The sequence below is a fragment of the Eurypyga helias genome, unplaced genomic scaffold (assembly GCF_000690775.1).
Source record: "Eurypyga helias isolate BGI_N326 unplaced genomic scaffold, ASM69077v1 scaffold29908, whole genome shotgun sequence".
Lineage (NCBI taxonomy): Eukaryota > Metazoa > Chordata > Aves > Eurypygiformes > Eurypygidae > Eurypyga > Eurypyga helias.
Window position 1 is genome coordinate 3,012 of NW_010266761.1, and position 19,335 is coordinate 22,346.

General features: G+C 47.5%; 1 protein-coding gene across 1 annotated transcript in view; it reads right to left on the bottom strand.

Annotated features, from left to right (window-relative positions):
- Positions 1–1,462: 1,462 nt before the first annotated feature.
- The window catches only part of LOC104513755 (FERM domain-containing protein 6-like), a 29,156-nt gene continuing 11,283 nt past the window's right edge, over positions 1,463–19,335 (bottom strand). The window contains exons 3-13 of the mRNA XM_010157211.1: positions 16,259–16,338; positions 14,325–14,401; positions 12,542–12,728; positions 9,856–10,011; positions 7,530–7,595; positions 7,278–7,346; positions 6,913–7,087; positions 4,878–5,213; positions 4,612–4,740; positions 3,807–3,886; positions 1,463–1,750 (exon numbers count right to left, since the gene is read on the bottom strand). Coding sequence (XP_010155513.1) covers positions 1,463–1,750; positions 3,807–3,886; positions 4,612–4,740; positions 4,878–5,213; positions 6,913–7,087; positions 7,278–7,346; positions 7,530–7,595; positions 9,856–10,011; positions 12,542–12,728; positions 14,325–14,401; positions 16,259–16,338 — 1,643 coding nt within the window. The remainder of the gene's footprint in view (positions 1,751–3,806; positions 3,887–4,611; positions 4,741–4,877; positions 5,214–6,912; positions 7,088–7,277; positions 7,347–7,529; positions 7,596–9,855; positions 10,012–12,541; positions 12,729–14,324; positions 14,402–16,258; positions 16,339–19,335) is intronic.

Sequence of the window (19,335 nt, forward strand, 5' to 3'; positions counted from 1 at the left end):
CCTTCCTTTCCTGAATTCAGCCACCTTCAGCTTTCCAGTGATCAACACCATGCAACAGCTGCTTCCTCAACCGGCAGAACAGAGTTCTAGAGTTTGCCAAAAAATTATTAGCTTCCACCTGCAAGGGTGTCAAAAGCTGGGAACAGGTTACACACGCCTGTAAGTACCAGCTTCCCAAACGCTGGGAAACTGAGTGGAGGAACTACTGGGGGAAGACAGGGAAGGAAATCATATGTTTATTTGGATGCAACAAGGCAGCAGGATGTTTTCCACACCAAATGCTTGAATCAAACAGCATAATTGTCATTATTTTCCTAGTGAGAGCCAGCACAGCCAGCGCCACCATACGAGTGCCCTTGGTTTGGCACTAACCCCTCTATGCTTCCACCATCACCAGCCCTGCAGCATCACACGCTCACATCTGCATGACCTATCCATGACTAAGTTGGACACAGTGACTCTGTCTGTCCTTCCAAAGCGACTTTCTCCCGTCCATACTTGCCTAAGCAGAGGAAAAGTTTCTAAGTAACAGATTTATTAAAAAACAACAACAAAAAAAGCAACATAAAAGTATGATTCAAAGTAAGAGGTGATCATGCCTGGACAAATTCTCCAGTCGCACTCTTCAAGAGCCAGTCAATTAATGCTCTTAACTTGTCTCCTGTACTCTCAGAAGCAGCCAAGTAACTTGTTTTATCCCACCCCCATCTCCCTAAGGATATAAGCATTTATTTACCAATCTGCATCATGGCAGTAGTAGACAGCTGAGAGACAGTTCCTCTTGTTGCATTAACAAAAAAAAAAAAGAGAAGAATAAAAAAGAAGAATGTACATTATATTTGGCTGGATGCTTACAACAAAACAAAACAGCAAAAAGAGAAAAACTCCTGGCAGAGCAGGTCTTGCTCCCAGTAAAGCAGAGAGGCAGCTTGTGTTCATTACAACAGGAACAGACTAGACAATTCCATACACAGACCTCCAAACGTTCTCAGGCTGCATCCTGACCCCACAGCTGCTGGCAGCGCTGCAGCAGCACAAACTCAAGACAACCAAACTACCTGTACACTAGCATTAACAAAAATGGACCCACAAGAGAAAGGCAGGAAGATAAACTGACATGGGACTTCAAATTTCTTTCTCATAAATCCATTTAAACATAGCGTTTGCTCTACTAGCTCAGTGTCAGTTTTGGTCCTGGTTTTGGTGATGGTTGTGTCACCGCTAGTGGCGCAGGGCACTTCCACTTTCTGCTCAGACACTTCAAATCCCAAGGCTAAGTGCTACACGCCAGTTGATCCGCCCTGCAGTCAGGTCTGCAGGAGTGACGCCACTTACTGATCCTGGAGCTGAGTAACAAAGCCGCTCACAACCTCCTGCAAGAACCAGAGTGACATCACGTGTGTTAATGAGGTATATATTTCCATGATGAGCTGTTTCCCAGTATGGAAGAGCTCCAATCTCATTACACCACAAACTCCTCTGGGAGCTGGTCCTCTCCCAGAAGGTCCAAGGAGAGGCAGTTCATGGATCGCTTCCCATAAAGGGCAGACTTGGTTTTGCAGTCCGCTGTGGAATAAACACAGCCATAGACAGACAGCTTGTCCTCCAGGCTGCAGCCGAACGTGTAGCTGTGGGATGTGTCCGAAGACAGCGTGGCACTTAGTGGTGGGTGCCGGTGCTTGTAAAGGCGGATGTCGTCCAAACTCTGGCTGTGCTGGTCCGTGCAGCTCCTGCTTTTGGGTGATCTGACCTGCCAGTTCAGTAAGACACACACAAATAAAAACTATGAGCTCAGACACAGCCTAAGGATGCTGCCTATGGATGCTACAAGTTTTCCAAAATTGTTCTTCCACTCCTTCAAAACAGCCCCATCAGCTTTCTGAAGGACCTTGGCTTAATGAAGAAGCTGTGAACCATTAAGAAATTCCAAGTGCATTAAGCTGCCCCGCCATCTTGAGCCAAATCCTGATCTCTCCGTGCTGTGTCCTCAGTGTCCAGCACAATGGATCAAACACTTGACAACTGACACTTCTTGGCAGATCCACGCAGTCATCCTCAAACAGGCAAAGTGCAAGCAACAAAAAATTACCCCAGCTGCTTGGGTTAGTGAAAGCCTAACGAGCTGAAAGGAGGCTTCAGAAGGCAGCCACGCAAACTAACAGCCTACGGTGCCCAAAATTCACCAAGTGCAACATGCAGTTTCATCTACACAGCATTGCTCAGCAGTGAAGAAAACAGAAGCAACAAACCAGTAGTAATTCCCAGAGGCAGTGTCTTGCTACACAAGCTGTATCAACTTGGCCTCTGGCAGGGGAATTACTGGCCATCGAGACTCCCACCTGCTTTTCTAGCTGATTTCAGCTGAAATTAAGGCTGATTTCAGGAATACTGCAATACTTGGCAACACAGGAAACTTCCACCCAGTATCACTTCTCTCGCCCCCATGGGACGGGAATTAAACAACTACCCTGAGGGAACCCTGCGCTGGCTCAGCTGCGCTCCCAGAAACAGGCACACGCCGTACAGTCCGGTCAACACTAAGGTTACCCAGTTCTGCAGCATTCAGTTACATGGCCTTGGAACCAAGGGGGTTTGTTTCGTAGGTGCTTTTTTCGGTTTGGGTTTTGTGTGTTTTAAAGATGCACCAGACATTTGATGCACAGAAGTGGCAGCCAGATCTCTGCAGCTGCTTAAACAGCCCTGTGTTGATCAGAAATGGTCTCGTAAAACAGATGCCTACCGATCAATTAACAGCATAAGCATGTGTTGGCAAAAGCTTTAACGTAAAAACGTTACTGTAAGCAAGATGCCCACTCCCTGCCCAGCACTAAAGTCATCCCTCTCAAATATAGGACTAAGTTCATTATGATTTGCAGTGCATGGTTCAGCTTTGGAAAAAAACCCCAAGATTTTATTTAAATCTCCTATAGCACTTTACAGACTGTTTTGCTGATAAGTGAAAATTTCTTATCACTTTTGTCTAGGTCCAGGAAGAAGCATGAAAAGAGGAAAAAAGTCCCCAGAAGTGACTGGAGTCCTTGTTCAGAAAAATTCAGGGAGTAAAAGGGAAAACGCTGAAGAGATTTTTAAAATTTTTAGCAGATAAGGCTAATCTGGATTCAGAGAGAGACATAATTGTGGAGGTTTGTGGGGTTTTTTTGAAAAGAAGAAAAACACCACACATTTCTACCCCAGTGAGTACAGCTATGCTTTCAAAAGAAATATAATTTGACCTTAAAAAGACATTTTAATAAGCTTCTTCCAAGCACAGTGTATGACGTATTTTACCATATATAGTTGCCTTTTCTCAAGGGTTGGATGAAAAGAAAACGTTGACAACAAAGACTTCAGCACACACATAGTATAATCATACAAATGATAGTAATTAGAGCTTGAGCATCTGGTTTTGTTCTGATGTGAGCTCCTTCTGGCTTCAGGAGCAGGAAGACGATAGAATTTGGAACCCACATCCAAACTGCATGGATGGTCTTGGCTCTATATTGCGCTGAAAATTTGCAAGCGGTTTATTTTCCATTTCTCGCCTGGAAGTCTAAGGCAGACAATAGCTGGCTTCCAAGATTTCCATGCAGATTGCTCCAAACCTCTCTATACTATTCTGGACTCAAACGCTGCTCTCATCCTATTCCTGATAGCAGCAGCTGGCCAACAGCTGGGTTTGGTTACATCATTTAAAAATCGGTCAAATCCAGGCCAAAGGTGTTCACCCAATCTACAGCTGTTTCCATGACACCAGACCTTGGTTCGGCGCTCACACACAGACCCTCCTGCCGAGCGCCGGGCCTTACCTGGTGAAGGGATTCCACACTTTGACCTCTCATTTTTATTAGCGTGACTTGCACCACAGACAGCGATTCCCGATTTATAGCTGCAAAGGAGAAGGAGGACATGAAAAGCGTTGCAGGTTTGAGGTTTTGTGGGCTGGAGGAAGGAAGCTGTTCTCACAGGCCACATTTGGGCAGAGCGATCCTATAAACCTAAGTATACATCAGTAAGCACCCTCACAAGTTTCGCTCACAAGTACTCCCTTTTGCCCCTAAGGGCAATGTTTAAACACTCACAAGCATTAACACCTTCTTGACTTGTCCCATATTCGCCCATCTCGCTTTGCTATAAAGGCTGTATGTCTTAAGCCCAGACAGCTCCTGCGTGACCCAATTGTCTGGCATTCCCTGTATCACAAGCCACAAAACTTCACCTATTAATTCCTGCAACTAGCCTATTGATCTGTGGTTGAACCCCCCGGCTGTTTTGTGGTATATAAGATTTTAAGCCAAATTCCTCCACTACAAAAGGTTTACCTCCGTTACCTTTTTTGTCATCGACTGAGCATACACTTGGCAAATTTGGGGAAGGGAGACCTTGAGGAGCACAGGGGAGAGCAGCACCGTACAATACAGGGTGCTGGCCTTTAACCTCTAGGTGAGCTGACTTCAAATCCTGTTGCAGTAGGGCAGTAAGTAGCACTGGCAGTCATTTGGAAGAAGATACAGCTTTCTTAGATCCCTCAAATTATGCCTGGCTCGCCAAACATATCTTCCTATTGCTAGAGCCTAAAGAAAAGGACTGAGCAATAGCAGAAAGCCGTCTCACCTTGGCAGCTAGCAGCATCTAGAGGAAGAGATTCAACAGATTGTCCCACAGTGGCCTCCTCTAACTGGTCTCCCTCTAAAGGCTCATCTACAGGCACCTCCTCTGGCTCATCTACTGCCAGTTCAAGCTCTAGGAGGAAGAGAGCGGCAGAAGAGTTAGCATTACACTTCTGCTCCGAGTTGCTTCACATTCTCTTACTCCCCACTCTCCTGCAGGAGAAGGCATGAGCAGGCTTAGAAGTTGCTCCGCATCTCCAAATTCTTTACCATCATCCTGTGAGTCGTCCTCCACTCGCCCTTTGCTGCCACTGTCAATGCCAGAGCTGCCGTAGCTGATGGTCGAGCTGCAGGATTTCTCCTTCCTACGCACCCGGTCAATGCTGAAGGGCTCATCCACTGACATTTCCACCGACACCCTGTGCCTGGAGTCAGCCTCGATGCCCGACGTGTGAGAGCTGCTGTGACTCCCTGTGGACTGGCGCGAGAGACGGTTATCCGTCCGGCTGCCCCCACTGCTCCCGCTGCCGCGCGAGTTCTTATCGCACGGGTCCAGGTCCATGTCTAGAGTGTCACTGATATACGACTCCCGGTAGCGCTTCTTCTCTGAGGAAGAAAGACCACAGAAACCAGTGGGAACTTGAAGCAAGACCAAAGGAATGGTAGCAAGAATAATCATTACGTTCTGGGACTGGCACAACCTGACAATTAGGAAACAATCGCTGCTGCTACTGAACAAAAACAGGGACAGTTTGGTATTGCTTGCTCAGCAGATATACTGGGATGCCCAGCTGGGTGTAAGAGAACTAGTCAGTCATACTTGCAGTAAATCCAGCATCTCCTGAATTAGAACAGGCAGGTAGAGGCAGTTACGATACAGAAAATAGTAGCTTCCACAGTGAAGGAAACGTCAAAAAGGGGAATTACTTAGCTGACCTAAGTGCTCAGTCTTTTAATAATAGAGTACATTGATTGTTTCTCAAAACATTTGCCAACGTGTGGAGACAGCTATGAACAGGATCCCCAGGGCTGGCATTTATTAATGATTCATTATTTCTCCCATGTCTTGTATCTGTTACCTGAAGAGAGCTATGCTGAGGGTGGTAAAGAAATCCACGAGACACTAGTAGACAAAAAACAACCTAGGGCCTTAGCCCACGTGCACTTTATTAGTGACCCTTTCTGCAGGTGGCTGGCATGTGCCACTGGTTGTGCCTGTGCAGCTCAAGGCCACTTCTGTAACCCCACTGAAGGGAAATACAGAAATAACCCAGTGAGATGAGACCAAGGGCTGCCTTGCCCTTTACACCGATCCCACACAACCAGCGATCACCACTTCAGAGGTGGATGTAGGCTCTTTAGAGTTAGAGGAGATGGGCAAAAACCAGAAACAAGCTTCTTCCTGACTTGTCCCTGGAAGGAGCTGGCCTGTGTCCTTGGACAAGGACCGGCTACTGCTGGCTAACTTCTACTGACCTTGAACGTAACGACACAAGGCTTACAGACCACAGAGAATAGAGAAAGTGTGAATGCAGGGGACAGCAGACAGGGAAGAAGTGAGGAGGTGAAACATGCAGAAGGCGGCCAGAGGAAAGGGGAGACAATCCTCTAAAGAGGATTTTAATGCAATGCATTAAAAACAGTCACTGGGGCGAGGGAGGCTGAGAAGATGTAGGAGACCCAGATCGCAGAGTTGGAAAATGGAAGGAGGCAAGCCAAAAGGTGATGAAAAGACTGAATTCTGCCTGGAAGGCCCGTCAATCACCGTTGCTCCAGAAAAGGGACCCCATCAGAAAACACAAATTCTGGGAGTCCTGATAGGCTCTCAGTTGTTTCTGGCACCTGCAACTCCTAGCTCTTAATTGTCGGACATTATAGACTGGGTTGTGTGGTGTTTATTAAAGGGCACAAAAAATTACGACATAGGTTCACAATCTGTACTGCTCCTTGAACACAAGATGACCTTAGCCCAACAGAAAGCTTTTTATTCAAAGTTACTTCTGCTCAGAAGCATATAGGAAATGTGCACAAATCAAGAACACACCTCCTCTTACTTGAAGGGAGATATTCCCCCTCTGCTGCTCTCACACAAACATGCTTTCTGACCACAGTCTAGCAGCGTGGGAACCAAAACACTTCCTAGTAATGGACTTGAAACACATCAAACACCTCCAATTCTCTCACCGTCTTCCTTGGTAAGGCAGAAACACCATTAATTAGACAAAGAGCAGCCACCATGAAGCAACAGCCAAGCCTAATACGCTGTAGTCTTCCCCTTAAAGTCACCCACTCTTCTCTCACGTACCTTCAGCCTCCTCCAGTTTTCGGATTTGCTTCAACACTGGCTGGATATTCAGAAAGAGACGGTGGCTGTTGCTGAGGAGTTGCAGCAAGTGCCGTGACCTGAAGGGGCAACCTGTGTAGTAAACCAGTTTCCGTGCAGAGGGCAAACCATCTGGCTGGATCTCAAATTTTTTCCCCTGCACAAAAAGGAGATATGCTAGCAAAATGAGGAAGAGCACGCTTTCAGTCACGCAGCTACCAGGGCTAGCTGCGGCCTTGCGCATACGAGTGACAGGACTTGACAAGGCAGTGCGGGCAGGCTGGCTGCTTTGCCAGCTCCTGGGATGGCAGCCCGCCCCCAGACGTCCTCCGTTCCACCATACTCACCAGAAACGCCAGCTTCCCAATGTGCGACCAGGGAAAGTCGTAGAGGAGCTGGCGAACGTGATTCACCTCCTGCAACACATCAAACTCAGAGTGACACAGGGACTGGCAGGTACAGGGTGGGGTCAGCGATGTGCAAAGAATTTGCAAACCACCAAGAATTTGAGATATGCAGAGCCTGGGCTCACAGGGGAGGCAGAGGAGCTGCAGAGAGTTAATACTGCACCACCAGAAGGCTTTCAGGCAGTCTGTTACCTGATAGATGTGCATTCCTCTCAGGGTCAGGCCCAGGATAACTGTGGGGCGATCCTCCTTCTTATCCTAAAAGAACAGAAGAGCCCCGAGTCAAAGGTTAATCTACAAAGACCATGCTCTTGTTCTGGCACCTACTGCAGGAGAGGTAGCAGGACGGCTCATCAGGCAGATGCCATCAGCTCACTGGGGTTTTATTGTGTTTGTAAAGTGCACCTTGCCTTGTTGACCCCTGAAATATCTACACCGAAAATCCCTTCATGCTGGGGGAGTCTCAAGCATTTCACCAGCAAATGCCTTCGCTGCTCTGGACAGGGAATCCTGTAGCTTCAGTGATTTGAGAGCATGGACAATTGCTGCTCTCAGAGGTACCTCATAACCTCTCAATACTGCCACGCGGTCTCTCTGCTGTCCTCAAGGACATGCACCACTCACGCTCTCCAGGTGACAGAGAGCCCGAAACAGGAGGAATGCCTGTTCCTTTCTCCTTGCCATGACGCTGCTGTTCCCATCCAGGGCCTTACTGGACCTCAGGTGTTCCTTGTCCATGAGGGAGCTAATCAACACCCAGAGTTACAGGACTTGCCTTCTAACCTTTTGATTTCAGTGTTGGGAGCTGTTGCTTTTAAATGTTTGTGGCTGGGTTGGAACACTGCCTTGTGTTTCCTCATGCTGTACCTTGGTATGACACACTTGGTCTCTAATGAGATAATGAGATTCCTTTGCTTGAATTAAAAAAAAAAATATCATAAACTACTACTTTCAGTCTCTCCTGGCATGGCAGATTTAGGGGGGGAACTCACACTTCTCTTGCTAGGAGGAGGAGGACTAAGGAAATTTTGGAGTAAAAATTTATGGGCTCACAGAGCTCAAACTTTACATCAAAATTTTCTCACCTCCCCTGGCTTGTCAAGATGCAAGCCTTATGCCACCCTACCCTTTGCCTCGGTACCTTCCATGTCTGCGGTTTAAAGTCACCAAGAAATGCTTTCTGCTTCGTGAGGGCAAAGAGCTTTGTAAATCAGTAGTGGTCTGGAGGAGAGACACGGGGCTCAGTGCTGTGCTTTCTTTTGGAGCTTCCAACCTCAGGAGCAGCCATGAGGAGGGTGTAAGACAAAAGTGACTCCTTTTGAAACCTCAGGGCAGCCAGCACTCCGACACCTTCACCTGGCAGTCGATCAGGAGCTCTGTCACCCAGGTGTCACCTAGGAGGAAGCTACCTCATCACAAGATGCGATAACTGTGTCACACGGCAGGAAGAAGAGCACATTGTGGATCAAGCGACACATGAAGGAGTTAGCTATGCATAAAATACAAGTTCAAGTCAGACAGGAATTTGGATATTAAGAGCAACTGATTTCACAGCCCCATTGCTTTCGGATACAAAGCGTATCATGTCCTGCCAGCTGGATTTCTTACGGCATTCAAGTGTAACCATCCCTCTTATGACTGAATCATTGGCAGCATTAGAACCAAAACAGAGAGTACAGGAGAGGTAAGGGGAGCACCTATGGCCTCCAAGGAACTGAAACTGAGTCTGGAGTACAGACCAAACTGGAACTTATATCCCCCAGAAAACACGTTTCTCCAGTAACTAGAGCTGCTCGGTCTCGTCAAAGGACACAGATACCTCCCAGACAGATACTTCCCACTGAGCACAAACAACCAAGAAGTTTAATCATGAGTCTGACAGTGGAGAAACTCCATTTGGAAAAAAGGCCCAAACCATTCCCAATCACACGAGCAGGTTTCACTCAATTAAGTGGAACAGAAAACTTCTCTTTAATCCTATTTCTGGACCTAAACTCTCTTAGCATGTGAAAATGAAGCACATTCAGTTTAAGCAGGCTTGGGTAAGGTGCCTAAGACTCAGGGACAAACAATAATCCATGAATCCAAAACCTGACATACAGCTGATAAAACACCAAACCCTCTGGCAGGGTTGGGAGGGTGGTGGTGGTGAGAAAGTCAGGATGGCTCAGTGTCACCTTCAGTTATTACATGGCATTTGTGTGAAAACTGGCTGATGAACAAAAAAGGCTCCTCTGATTTTCTTGGTGCGAGCCTATTGACGGGCAGGGACAAAGATTAAGTTCTGCCATTCCTGTGGCCAGTTTCTTGGCCGAGGAACAAAACTAGATTCCAGCAATACCTGTATGTTGGCAACAGATCTGGTTTTGGGGGACAGGCCTCATTGGCTGAACATTTTAGACTTGTTAGGCCTCTGAATCAGAGGCAACTGTCCCTCAAATAAACAAAGAGAAAAATGCAGCGGTGCACCCAATTAATGATGGGAGAGAAGTTCAAAATAAGCAGTTCTTTGTCTAACCTTCTGCAGCCTGTAGAAGTGGACGGGCACATCTTCCAGCAGGCAGGACTCCTTAATGAACTTCAGCATGGCTTCCTTAGGGCTCAGCCCTTGCTGTTCCCGGTGCATCTCTGGGGCATGTTTCAAGATGTAGTCGCTCCCCCACTTTGCAATTATCTACACCACAAGGAAAACAAACAGGTCAGCAACTCCTCAGTGATCCCCAAGGGAGGCAGCTGTGATCAACAGCAAAGCAGAAACCGGGGGTGGAGGAGGCTCATACGGTCCCTCAAGATGTTAGTCCACGTTCACCTCTACCTCCCTGGAGGATAAGCATTTAAAGCAGCCCAGATGATACCAATGTCTCCAAAACAGATCCTCCAAAATCATAACAGACCAAGACTACAGACGTTGTGTCAGTTCTTTTCATTTTTAAGTACTGGAATTAGTTTTCCTAACTCTTGGCATCCATAAATGCCTATGGGCAGATAACAAATACTGCTCTGCATGCCAACACAATCAACAGCAACATCTCCAAACACTGCAGAAATGCTAGGTGGTCCTTTTAAGACCAGAAACTACACATTGGGCTTTATTTGGCATTTCCACCCTCAAAGGGGTGGATAACACTATCTCAAGGTATTTTGTATCTGTCAGGAGTGGTTGGCAGGCACTTGGCTTTGCTGAGCAGTAGAAAATCCTGCACTGGGCTTTTTGCTCTTGCCCTGCGAGTGCCCAGGCCCTGTGCTTGCCCACGTGCCCTCTCCGTAGAGGCCTACGGGGCCGCCCGGCCCCCTCCCATGTCAGACTGGCCGTTTCCAGGCTGCCAGAGCAGCAGTGACAGGTAAGAGGGGTGTTGGCTGAATTCACTTCACAAAATCCCCCACTACTGGGGGCATTTAAATCTAGATCCCACCAGGTACCCAAGAACACCCTGCCAGGAACAACCTGCCTGGGCTCAAAACAACCAGACCTCACCACCACCCAGTTTCCCATTTCATTTTAAATTAAGCCCCTCGTTTACTCTGTCTGGTAACAGCTCTGCACTCCCTACTGGCTTAGTTGCCCTCCCAGGAGGAAGGCTGGGCTCCATGGAGGACATCACGGATGCCATCAGCTGCACAACATCAGCAGAAAGAGACCCGCCAGCTCCAGGGTTGAAAGCCGGGCTGATCCCCTCAGGGCATCGCTGCCTCTCCTCACTGGCAGGAGGCTTGGGGCAGCCCTCGGCCAAACGATCTCAAGCACGTGTTGGAGGAAGAGGTCGCGTTGGAGGAGGAGATCGCTCAGTATCTCCCCACGGGAGCCCAGAGGCAGGGAGAGAAGCGTCCCCACGCCTGCCAGATTTCACTCTTCGTAATGATGCCGTAAATCACTCACATATTTGCTTGGGGTTGTGGCTCAGCGCAGGTGAGCCCGGCTTTGCCTTGGCCTTTGCAATGTTTGCCAGATGAGTGATAGTCTGTGATAAGACTTTTAACTGCCCCAGAAATGGCACATGAGACCCACCTTTTCCAGCCCCTCGTTAGCTACCTCCTGCCAGGCGCCTGTAGCAGGGAAGGGCACAGGATGAAGGCCTGCTGTCTGGGAGAAAGGCACGTTTCTGCACAGCAAGGCAAGCAGGCTGGGACTTGTGCATAAAGGAGACTACCAGCCTCGCCTCCCCGATGCAACCCATGTCACGGCTCTAAACATTTCCCCAAATGGGGGACAATGCCACCTTTCAGGGGAGATGCGACTCTCCTGGGGACAAGCAGCCAGTTAGCAGAGGCAAGTGGGCTTTTCAACAGCTATCCCGAGGCACGAGCTGGGCTAAAAATCTGCTGTCACAGCAGAGAAGGGGATCCAGAAATAAATCAGGTTGCAGAGCAGGGCCTGTCCAGGCCCAAGGGAACATCCTGCTCCAACAGACATCATCAGACATTAGTGATGCAGCAAAGCTAGCTTCCCTTGCTATTTTTGTGCACAGTAAAGTGTTTATCAACAGTTTTCTTGACATTTCACTACAGGAGGAGAATTCTCTGCAAGTAACCAGCTCTGTCAGTCTTAGCTAATTCACCTTTGACAACTAAGCCAAATACTGTCTTTCTAAGATGTCTGTAAGTCTTGAAGGGCACAAGCCCATGTGCACATGCTTATAAACAAACATGCAAACCCATTTCCAGGCTCTTCCCTTTTCTTTTACTGCAGTTGAGGCAGAGATTAATGACAAAGCAAGCACCAGAGGCACTGCACAGCAGTACTACCCCTTAGGGTTTGGGTCTATCCATCCCAGAGGTAAGCGCTACAGAGACAGGAACAAAGGGCAACAGACTTGGCTTCACAGCCCTGAGGTTTTCTGTGGCGCTACGGTTATGCGGATCTTGCTGATGTACCACTGCAAACACACAACCCTTCAAGCTATACAACAACTAAACAAAGATGGCCACACCGATGGAGTCATTCGTTTGACACCAACACATTCCCTCACCAAGGAAAGGTACACGCCACCCACCCCACTGATGAGTGAGCCCAGGAGGAACAGGTACCTACATCCAGTGGAAAGAGAGGAAATACCTCCTGAGGGAAATTCAGGGTGAGGCTCTACCACCCTGCCTGACTGTTGCAGTGGGAGATGGGGAAGTTTCGTGGCTGAAATTAGGTACCACCTTGACATAGCTCCTGCTGCATGCACAATCTGTTGACAGAAAGACCCTCCCAGACTTACCCATTGTGGGAAATAAGCCTGAGGTTCAAAGTATTTGCCATCATGGACCTTCTCCCTGTAGTTGCCCAAGTCTGCCTGCAAGCTGTAGGCAGCTAGCAAGAAGTAGATTTCTTCTTTGTGGTTGCATCGAGACATAAGTACTTGCTCTTTGAGGTGGCAGTAGTAGAACTGCCGTGACACCTTATCGCTGCAAGACACAAAGGCAAATTTACTTGAAGAAGAAAAAGTTGAGGCTCAGATAAGGCCCCTCAAACACATCTTCCCTCTGAGGGACTGAACTCCAACACCCCTGATGTGTGCCAATGCCACCCTGATACAGTTATGTGTGTGCAGGGAACACCAAGCCAAGATCAAGATCTTCTCCCACTGAGTGTTGTACAAACATGGGAAATGATAGCTTCTCTCTTGAGGAGATCTGAGAAGTTAGGGCAGAAGGCAGATGAAAGAAAAATCACGTCACACCTGTTTTGGAGACTGACTACATCAAGCACTTCTGTTTCTCTGGAAAGCCTGTAGCAGTCAGGAGAGTCAACTCCCTTGAATCCCAGTCCTATTTCTTGCACACCTGTCCTCCTTTCCCCTCCAAACCTGGCACTGCTTTTTCATTTCACCTCGCCTTAGGCTCAAGGTACTTTTCAACAGCTAATTCCCTGCAAGGTAGATCAAAAGACACGGGAGCCTTGGGCTTGTTTTTGTCTTCTTCCTCCAGCTGCTAAAGAGGGATTGTCTGATAAGGCATAACTATGGGGCAGCCTTGATAACCCACACACCCCCACTGTGAGAGCTCACGGGGAGCAGGCTGCTGACAGAACGTATAGATGAGGTGCTGGACACTACAGTCTGCTCGTAGAAGCGTGCGTACGCGTGTGGTTTGAAGGGGCCATGTTAACTACCCCTGCATAGCTCCACAAACCTCTCCAAATAAACTACTAGTGCAAGAGAAAATCACTTGTGATGCTAAAGGATATGTCCATCGGGGGTGAACAGTGATATGCAACCTCCCCTGTACCTAAAATCAAAACTAAATGAAACACACTTAGCAGCCCAACAGACTCCAGAAGAAAGACTCCCCTGTGCCCAAAATGAAAGACTATGGAGAGAGACAAACAAAAAACCCACCAAGCTTTGTTCAAGACGAGAACAAATACCAAAAATTCGGTAAAGATTTTAATCCACCCAAACGTTCCCAGCTCTTGGCTTGCCCCAGGGTCACAGCCGTGTCAGAAGCACTGATGTAAATTGACTCTGTCAGTTGTTCATTTTTAACTACCTCATCCTTTGTTCTGTACCACGGGTGAGGGTGAGGGTGTTATGAGTGCAGCCCATATTCCATGACTACACTCACATGCAAAGCTCTCTAACTTATGACGTAATTTCTATTGTCCATTTACAAAAGTCCATTTCCAGGAGTAGACAGCCCAGGGCACTGCTCAGATACAAAAATACAGAACCAAAATTAATAGCGAGTGCTCTGGAATATAAATAGCTACTATTTTGGTATATTCATCTGATGCTTTTCATACAACCAAAAGACAGAAGCCAAAGAGTGTTAATCGTATTTTGATATTGTCATCATTCAACCTGCTCTCTAAACACAGATGGAAAAGCAGTTACAATTTTTTTTTTAGGGATAAGGAATATGATTCGGGGGAAAACATTCACGGCTGGGCTTATTTCTGTGAGGTCAGAGAGATAAGCTTAACAAAGAAACACTATTTTTCTTGTCTTTTAAGAACACAGTGAATAATTCAAAACACAGTAACTACCACAAAAGAGAACTTACCTTATTATTCTTCCATTTTCTACATAGTATTGTACTCTAAAGAACGCAACAAAAGGAGGGATGAATTTCTCTGTTCCCTAAAGCAGAGACAGAATACAAGTTAAATAATGTACAGCATCCAAAATTCCTGTTACCCCATCTGGTAATGTTCTCTTTTCCCAGGCTCACTCCCCATACTGCTTTTCATTTTCTACTCCTAGCTCTGGGCAAGTTTTAGGGGGCATCTGACTGTCTCGGAGGCTCACGACGAGGCATTATAAAGCATTTAGGCAGGCTGAATGGCAAAACACCCTAAGGAGGGCAGAAGGCTTTGGCGGCAGGGGAATGAGCAGGTACAAGAGTCCCAGCGTCACCTGGGGACGCCCTGTCTGGCCCAGAGTCACCCAGCTCAGCACCTGGCAGCGCTGCAGACGCACCGCCGCTGAACGCAGCGAGTTTAGCACAGCCTCCCACGACACACCGGGCAAGGCAGCAGGGCAGCGTGCCATGCTGGCACGGCAGCAGTTCCAGGGCACACCTCTTAATAGTCGCCAATGCCTGTGCCCACATCACTCGGCAGGGACACGCGCGCTGCTGTGCTCAGCATTTGCTGCCCGAGGCTGAGGCACCAGCATGATACTGACTCCTTGCCTTTGGTTTGGCAGGGCTGAGGTTTAGTTATTCACACCTTCCTGCAGCCACAGACCAAAAGGAGACACTGATGTGTGCTTCACGCTGAAGATGTCTGCTAGAAGAAAGCCAGAGTTCTGCTGTCGTTTTAACTACCGAAGCGGACAGCAACTTCTTGATCATCATGCAAATATTAACATTTTATGTCTGGAACTTGGTCGTAGTCACCCTATTTTATCAGCTGGACTGAGCTTTGCACCTGAAACCTCTTCATAGAAATTAAATCCCTGTCTGCTAACCAAGTCTGATAGCCTAACTCTCCTCAGGCTTCAGTACTGCCAATGGCAGCTCATTCACCCTTTTATGATTCACCTCACACCAGAGGTCTGACACTTATCCTGACTTAAAAAAGGTGTTGCAAAGTCCAGCGTCAAAGCAACCACAAAGCATATCCCCATCCCGAGTTGACCAGAAACCCCTGCCTCAGGAAAGCCTCACTGGCTGGCCAGACAGCCCTCCGCACGACTGGAGCTGTCTTTGAATAACCCTCACTTGTTTGGGAGCAGCAATATGGGATAAGGGAGATCCCCAATCCTCACTAGTCATCTGCAAACTTCTCTAAGCAGCAGAAGCGGCAAGCGTGCCTACTCTGCAAAAGAAAACCCTTAAGGAAGGTGGAAAAAGTCATAATGAGCTAATTAAGATATCTAGATGTAATTGCATGCTAGGCTTTGTTCTCTACTGCGGCTCCTCTAATGACGACACACACAAACAGGCATTATCATGTCTGAACGACTAGCACTAAGCATAGGCTTGTCTTTATTTCACACAGCTTTTCTCTCCCTTAACAGGCAGGCTAGCCCTAAAGAAGTCAGGCTCTTCTCAAACAAAATATCCTTCCTCTCACCCCACTGTCCCTTTGCATGTACTCTGGAAGAGTCACAGCTCCAGCCCTCACCCTCCTATCAGGTTCAAGTCACAAAACGTCATTTTAGGCTGTTCTGCTCTAGGATAACTAGATCTCTAGACTCTTCATGATCTCAGGTGAGTTCAAAAGGAAGACTAACCAACTGACCTCCTCCACTCCTGTAGCAACTAAGCAGCAACCATGTGGCTACTATTGCTCAGGTAAAGTTGTGTAAGGGGTTGGTTTAGCTCTTTTAATTAATTTTACAGCTGTGCACAAGTCACTGCATCTTGCTACTCAACAGCATTCTGCAGACCATCTTCCAGAAATACTTTACGGGCCTTAGTTTAAGAGCTCTCATTTCACTGTGTAGTCCAATACCAAAGAAGTAGCCTCCAAAATTAAACAGCTGTCTTACTTTGGTACTCTCTTTCTTCCATTCCTTTGAAAAGTATTTACTAAGCTTCTGCTCCAGGTCTATAAAAACATATTCATTATCTGAAAGACAAAATGAAAAAGCATTTAACATTAAAGAATCAGAAATTCTTATTCATTAAGTACTTAGTTGACTATACAATTGTTTCCAAGCAATACACTTTAAAACAAAGCTGCCCAGGGAATGGCAGGGCAGGGAAAAGTGACAGCACTGAGTCTCTTAAGTACGTGTGAAACTCCAGACAGTATGGAAGGAAGGTCAGCTATGCCTTGATTCAAGAGATGCTGAACTAAAGTTTCCCAAACACCTTAGCCAGAAATGCAGAGTTCTTGCTTTATAAACAAGTAGCCACTTACAGAAAGGAAACATCATCTTACCAAGCTAGTCGTACTGTCAGTTTAGCAGATCCAGTTTATTATTGCTAAACAAACAAGTCCTACCCCTACTTCCACTCTGCCATCGTGTAGCACCATGGACCAACATGGCACAAGCAAGTGGACAGAGTAAGATTTGACAGGTTTCATCTTCTATGTAGGAATGGGATCCTCTCAAATGGTGAGAAGGGGGAGGACCATACTCAAACACCTTCCTCAGAAGGTTTGGCATCTCCTGCTCACACCCACCTTCTTTCACGGAGCAAGAAGATGACCGAAAGGAAGGGAAACCTGCCCTGTCTCAAAGGACCAGGCCTTGCTCTGCACCCAGGTGAGGGTTAACAAGAGACAGCCTGAACAGCACGTCATCTTGAAAGAGCTTTGTGCTGCTTTCAAAGCCAATGTTTGGTAACACTGCTTACGAACTATCAAATCCAAACAACTCAGCCAGTGCAAGATTTTTCCCTGAGTCTTCTCAAGTCTCTTAAAATATGACCTGACGGGTGTTTCAGGCTTCAGGGGCAATGCCAGCTGAGCACATTCACCTGACCAGTCCTTCTACTCTTTGGCCTTGCCCAGGAAAGTGTTATGACAGGTGACATAAGAGCCAAGTTAAAGAGCTTGTTCCGTAGACATGAAAGGAGCAGGGGGGGAAAAAAAAAAAAAGGGAAAAAAGGAAAAAAAGAATGCTTCATAAAACCACCTTCTGCCTCTGAAGACCAGCCCAGACTTCCAAGTTTTGGCTTTTGCTTTTCTGTCAAAACCAAAAAAAGGGGTGGAGAACATTGGTGACTTTTTTTCCTGACAGAGACTTACAACCAAGTAAGAGCCTGCATTTGTGTCTGTACAGCAGACGAAGGACTGGCAGAGGCCAGCGTTACAGCAGGTGTTTGGGGAGGCTCTGAGCTACCTCGCAGCCGTCCTCCCAGAGCGTTCCAGTCCCTTACAGGAGCAGACACAGCAAATACTTCCTTTGCAAGCTTTTAAAAACCAAGGAGGCAAAACAAACCCCTACTGCCACCTCCTTCAGCTCCCACCACAAGTGAGAGGAACCACACCTGGTGCTAGCCAGAATTGGTCCACAGGTCACACTAACAGGAAGCCTTGGGTAAAATACCATTTACACTGGACACAAATAAAGAGGACAATCCCCCAAAAGTCCTGTTCCATCTCTGTGGTCTTTCCTGCATTACAGTGACTGTAATTTCAATAATTATGCTTCTGTTTACAATGTTGCTTGACATGTCAGATACATACCCAACACTGTATTTAACAGCACCGTTGAAACCGCTGTACGGAAATCCTGAAAATTTCAGTGGTGGGAATTTAAGTGCTGTAGCACACAAGCTGATACAGAAGTTGTTTCACTATTTTCACAAGGACAGGAAGAGGTTTTCGTACCACAGAGACTGCATCTTGTACCTGCCTCTTCACTTATGCCTGCAGGATGGGGTGCTCCGGTGGCCCCAACCCTCGCTACTCTAACACCATTAAGATCAGATAGTGCTACCCTGAAAAGGCTGATAGAAGTCCTAGTCAGCGAGATGGGCTTGGCCCACCTCTTGGACTGGTCTCTGCATCTTGTCAGCTGCCAAGCTGATAAGCGTCTCCCTGTAAAGCTTTTCTTAAAAAGTAAATAAAAGCTCATTTAGGAAGCAACGGCACAGCAAGCGAGAGGAACGGGGTAAGAGGAGCCTGGCACCCACTCCCTCCCCTGGCAGTCCCAGGGCAGGGCGTTCACTCCACTATGGGCTCCAGCATTGGGACTGGGGCTGCTCCTGATGGCACAGCAGCAGTGGGTAGATCCTGCATCGGGTCTGCCAGCACCACAGTTTTCAGCTGATGTCTGGGCAGGGAACCTGCATGGCTGTAACAAGCTGTGGGGTCACTCTTTCTCGCTCAGGAGTGATCCCATGCCCAGAGGCATTTAGGGAAATATGTGAATTGCTCCTCAGCCATGGGGGAAAGATGGCAGCAGCAAGTGTGGTGATCCATCACCATGGTGAGCCATCCCATGACACAGGGATACTGGGACAGAAAGGGGAAAAAGATGACAGAGCAGTTCCACTGTAGTAAAGCCATTTGTTACCCACACCCCACAGCCCCTATTAATCTCTGTCGTGTTAATTAGGTTAGAGATGACACTGGGAGGGCCCAGATGCCAAGCCTGAGGACTACAGGTCATTATCATTCCTACTGAGAGGTGCACATAAACCCCAAGAATAAGCCAGGCTGAATGACGAGGACACCCCATGTTTCAGGTCTCCCTGGGGGTCCCACTACTCCCCAGACCAGACCAGCATCCTCCCTGTCCTCCTTCCCCTGCAAGAATGCAGGGCTGCATTCCTGGCTTAATGAAGTTAATATTGCTGGAATGTCAACCTGCAGTGTAAGCCTCCATCTACAAAAACAAAGAGGTATTTCCCTCCCCAGCCCTATGTGGGTTGTGGGCTATTTTTTTTTTTTTCCCCTCCTTAAACTGGATTAGCGGTGAAACCTAAAAGACCTTTTGCCAAATGCTAAAACTGTCTCTGGTTTGAAAACAAGCATCTCTAACAGAGGGCCTCAAAATGCAGCACCTCAGAGTAGTGCCGTAAAGGACAGTATAGAAGTACACAGATGGCTGCCTTTCCAGGAAAGAAGGTGTCCGATCTGTGGATCCAAACAGGGCTGGATACTCAGCAG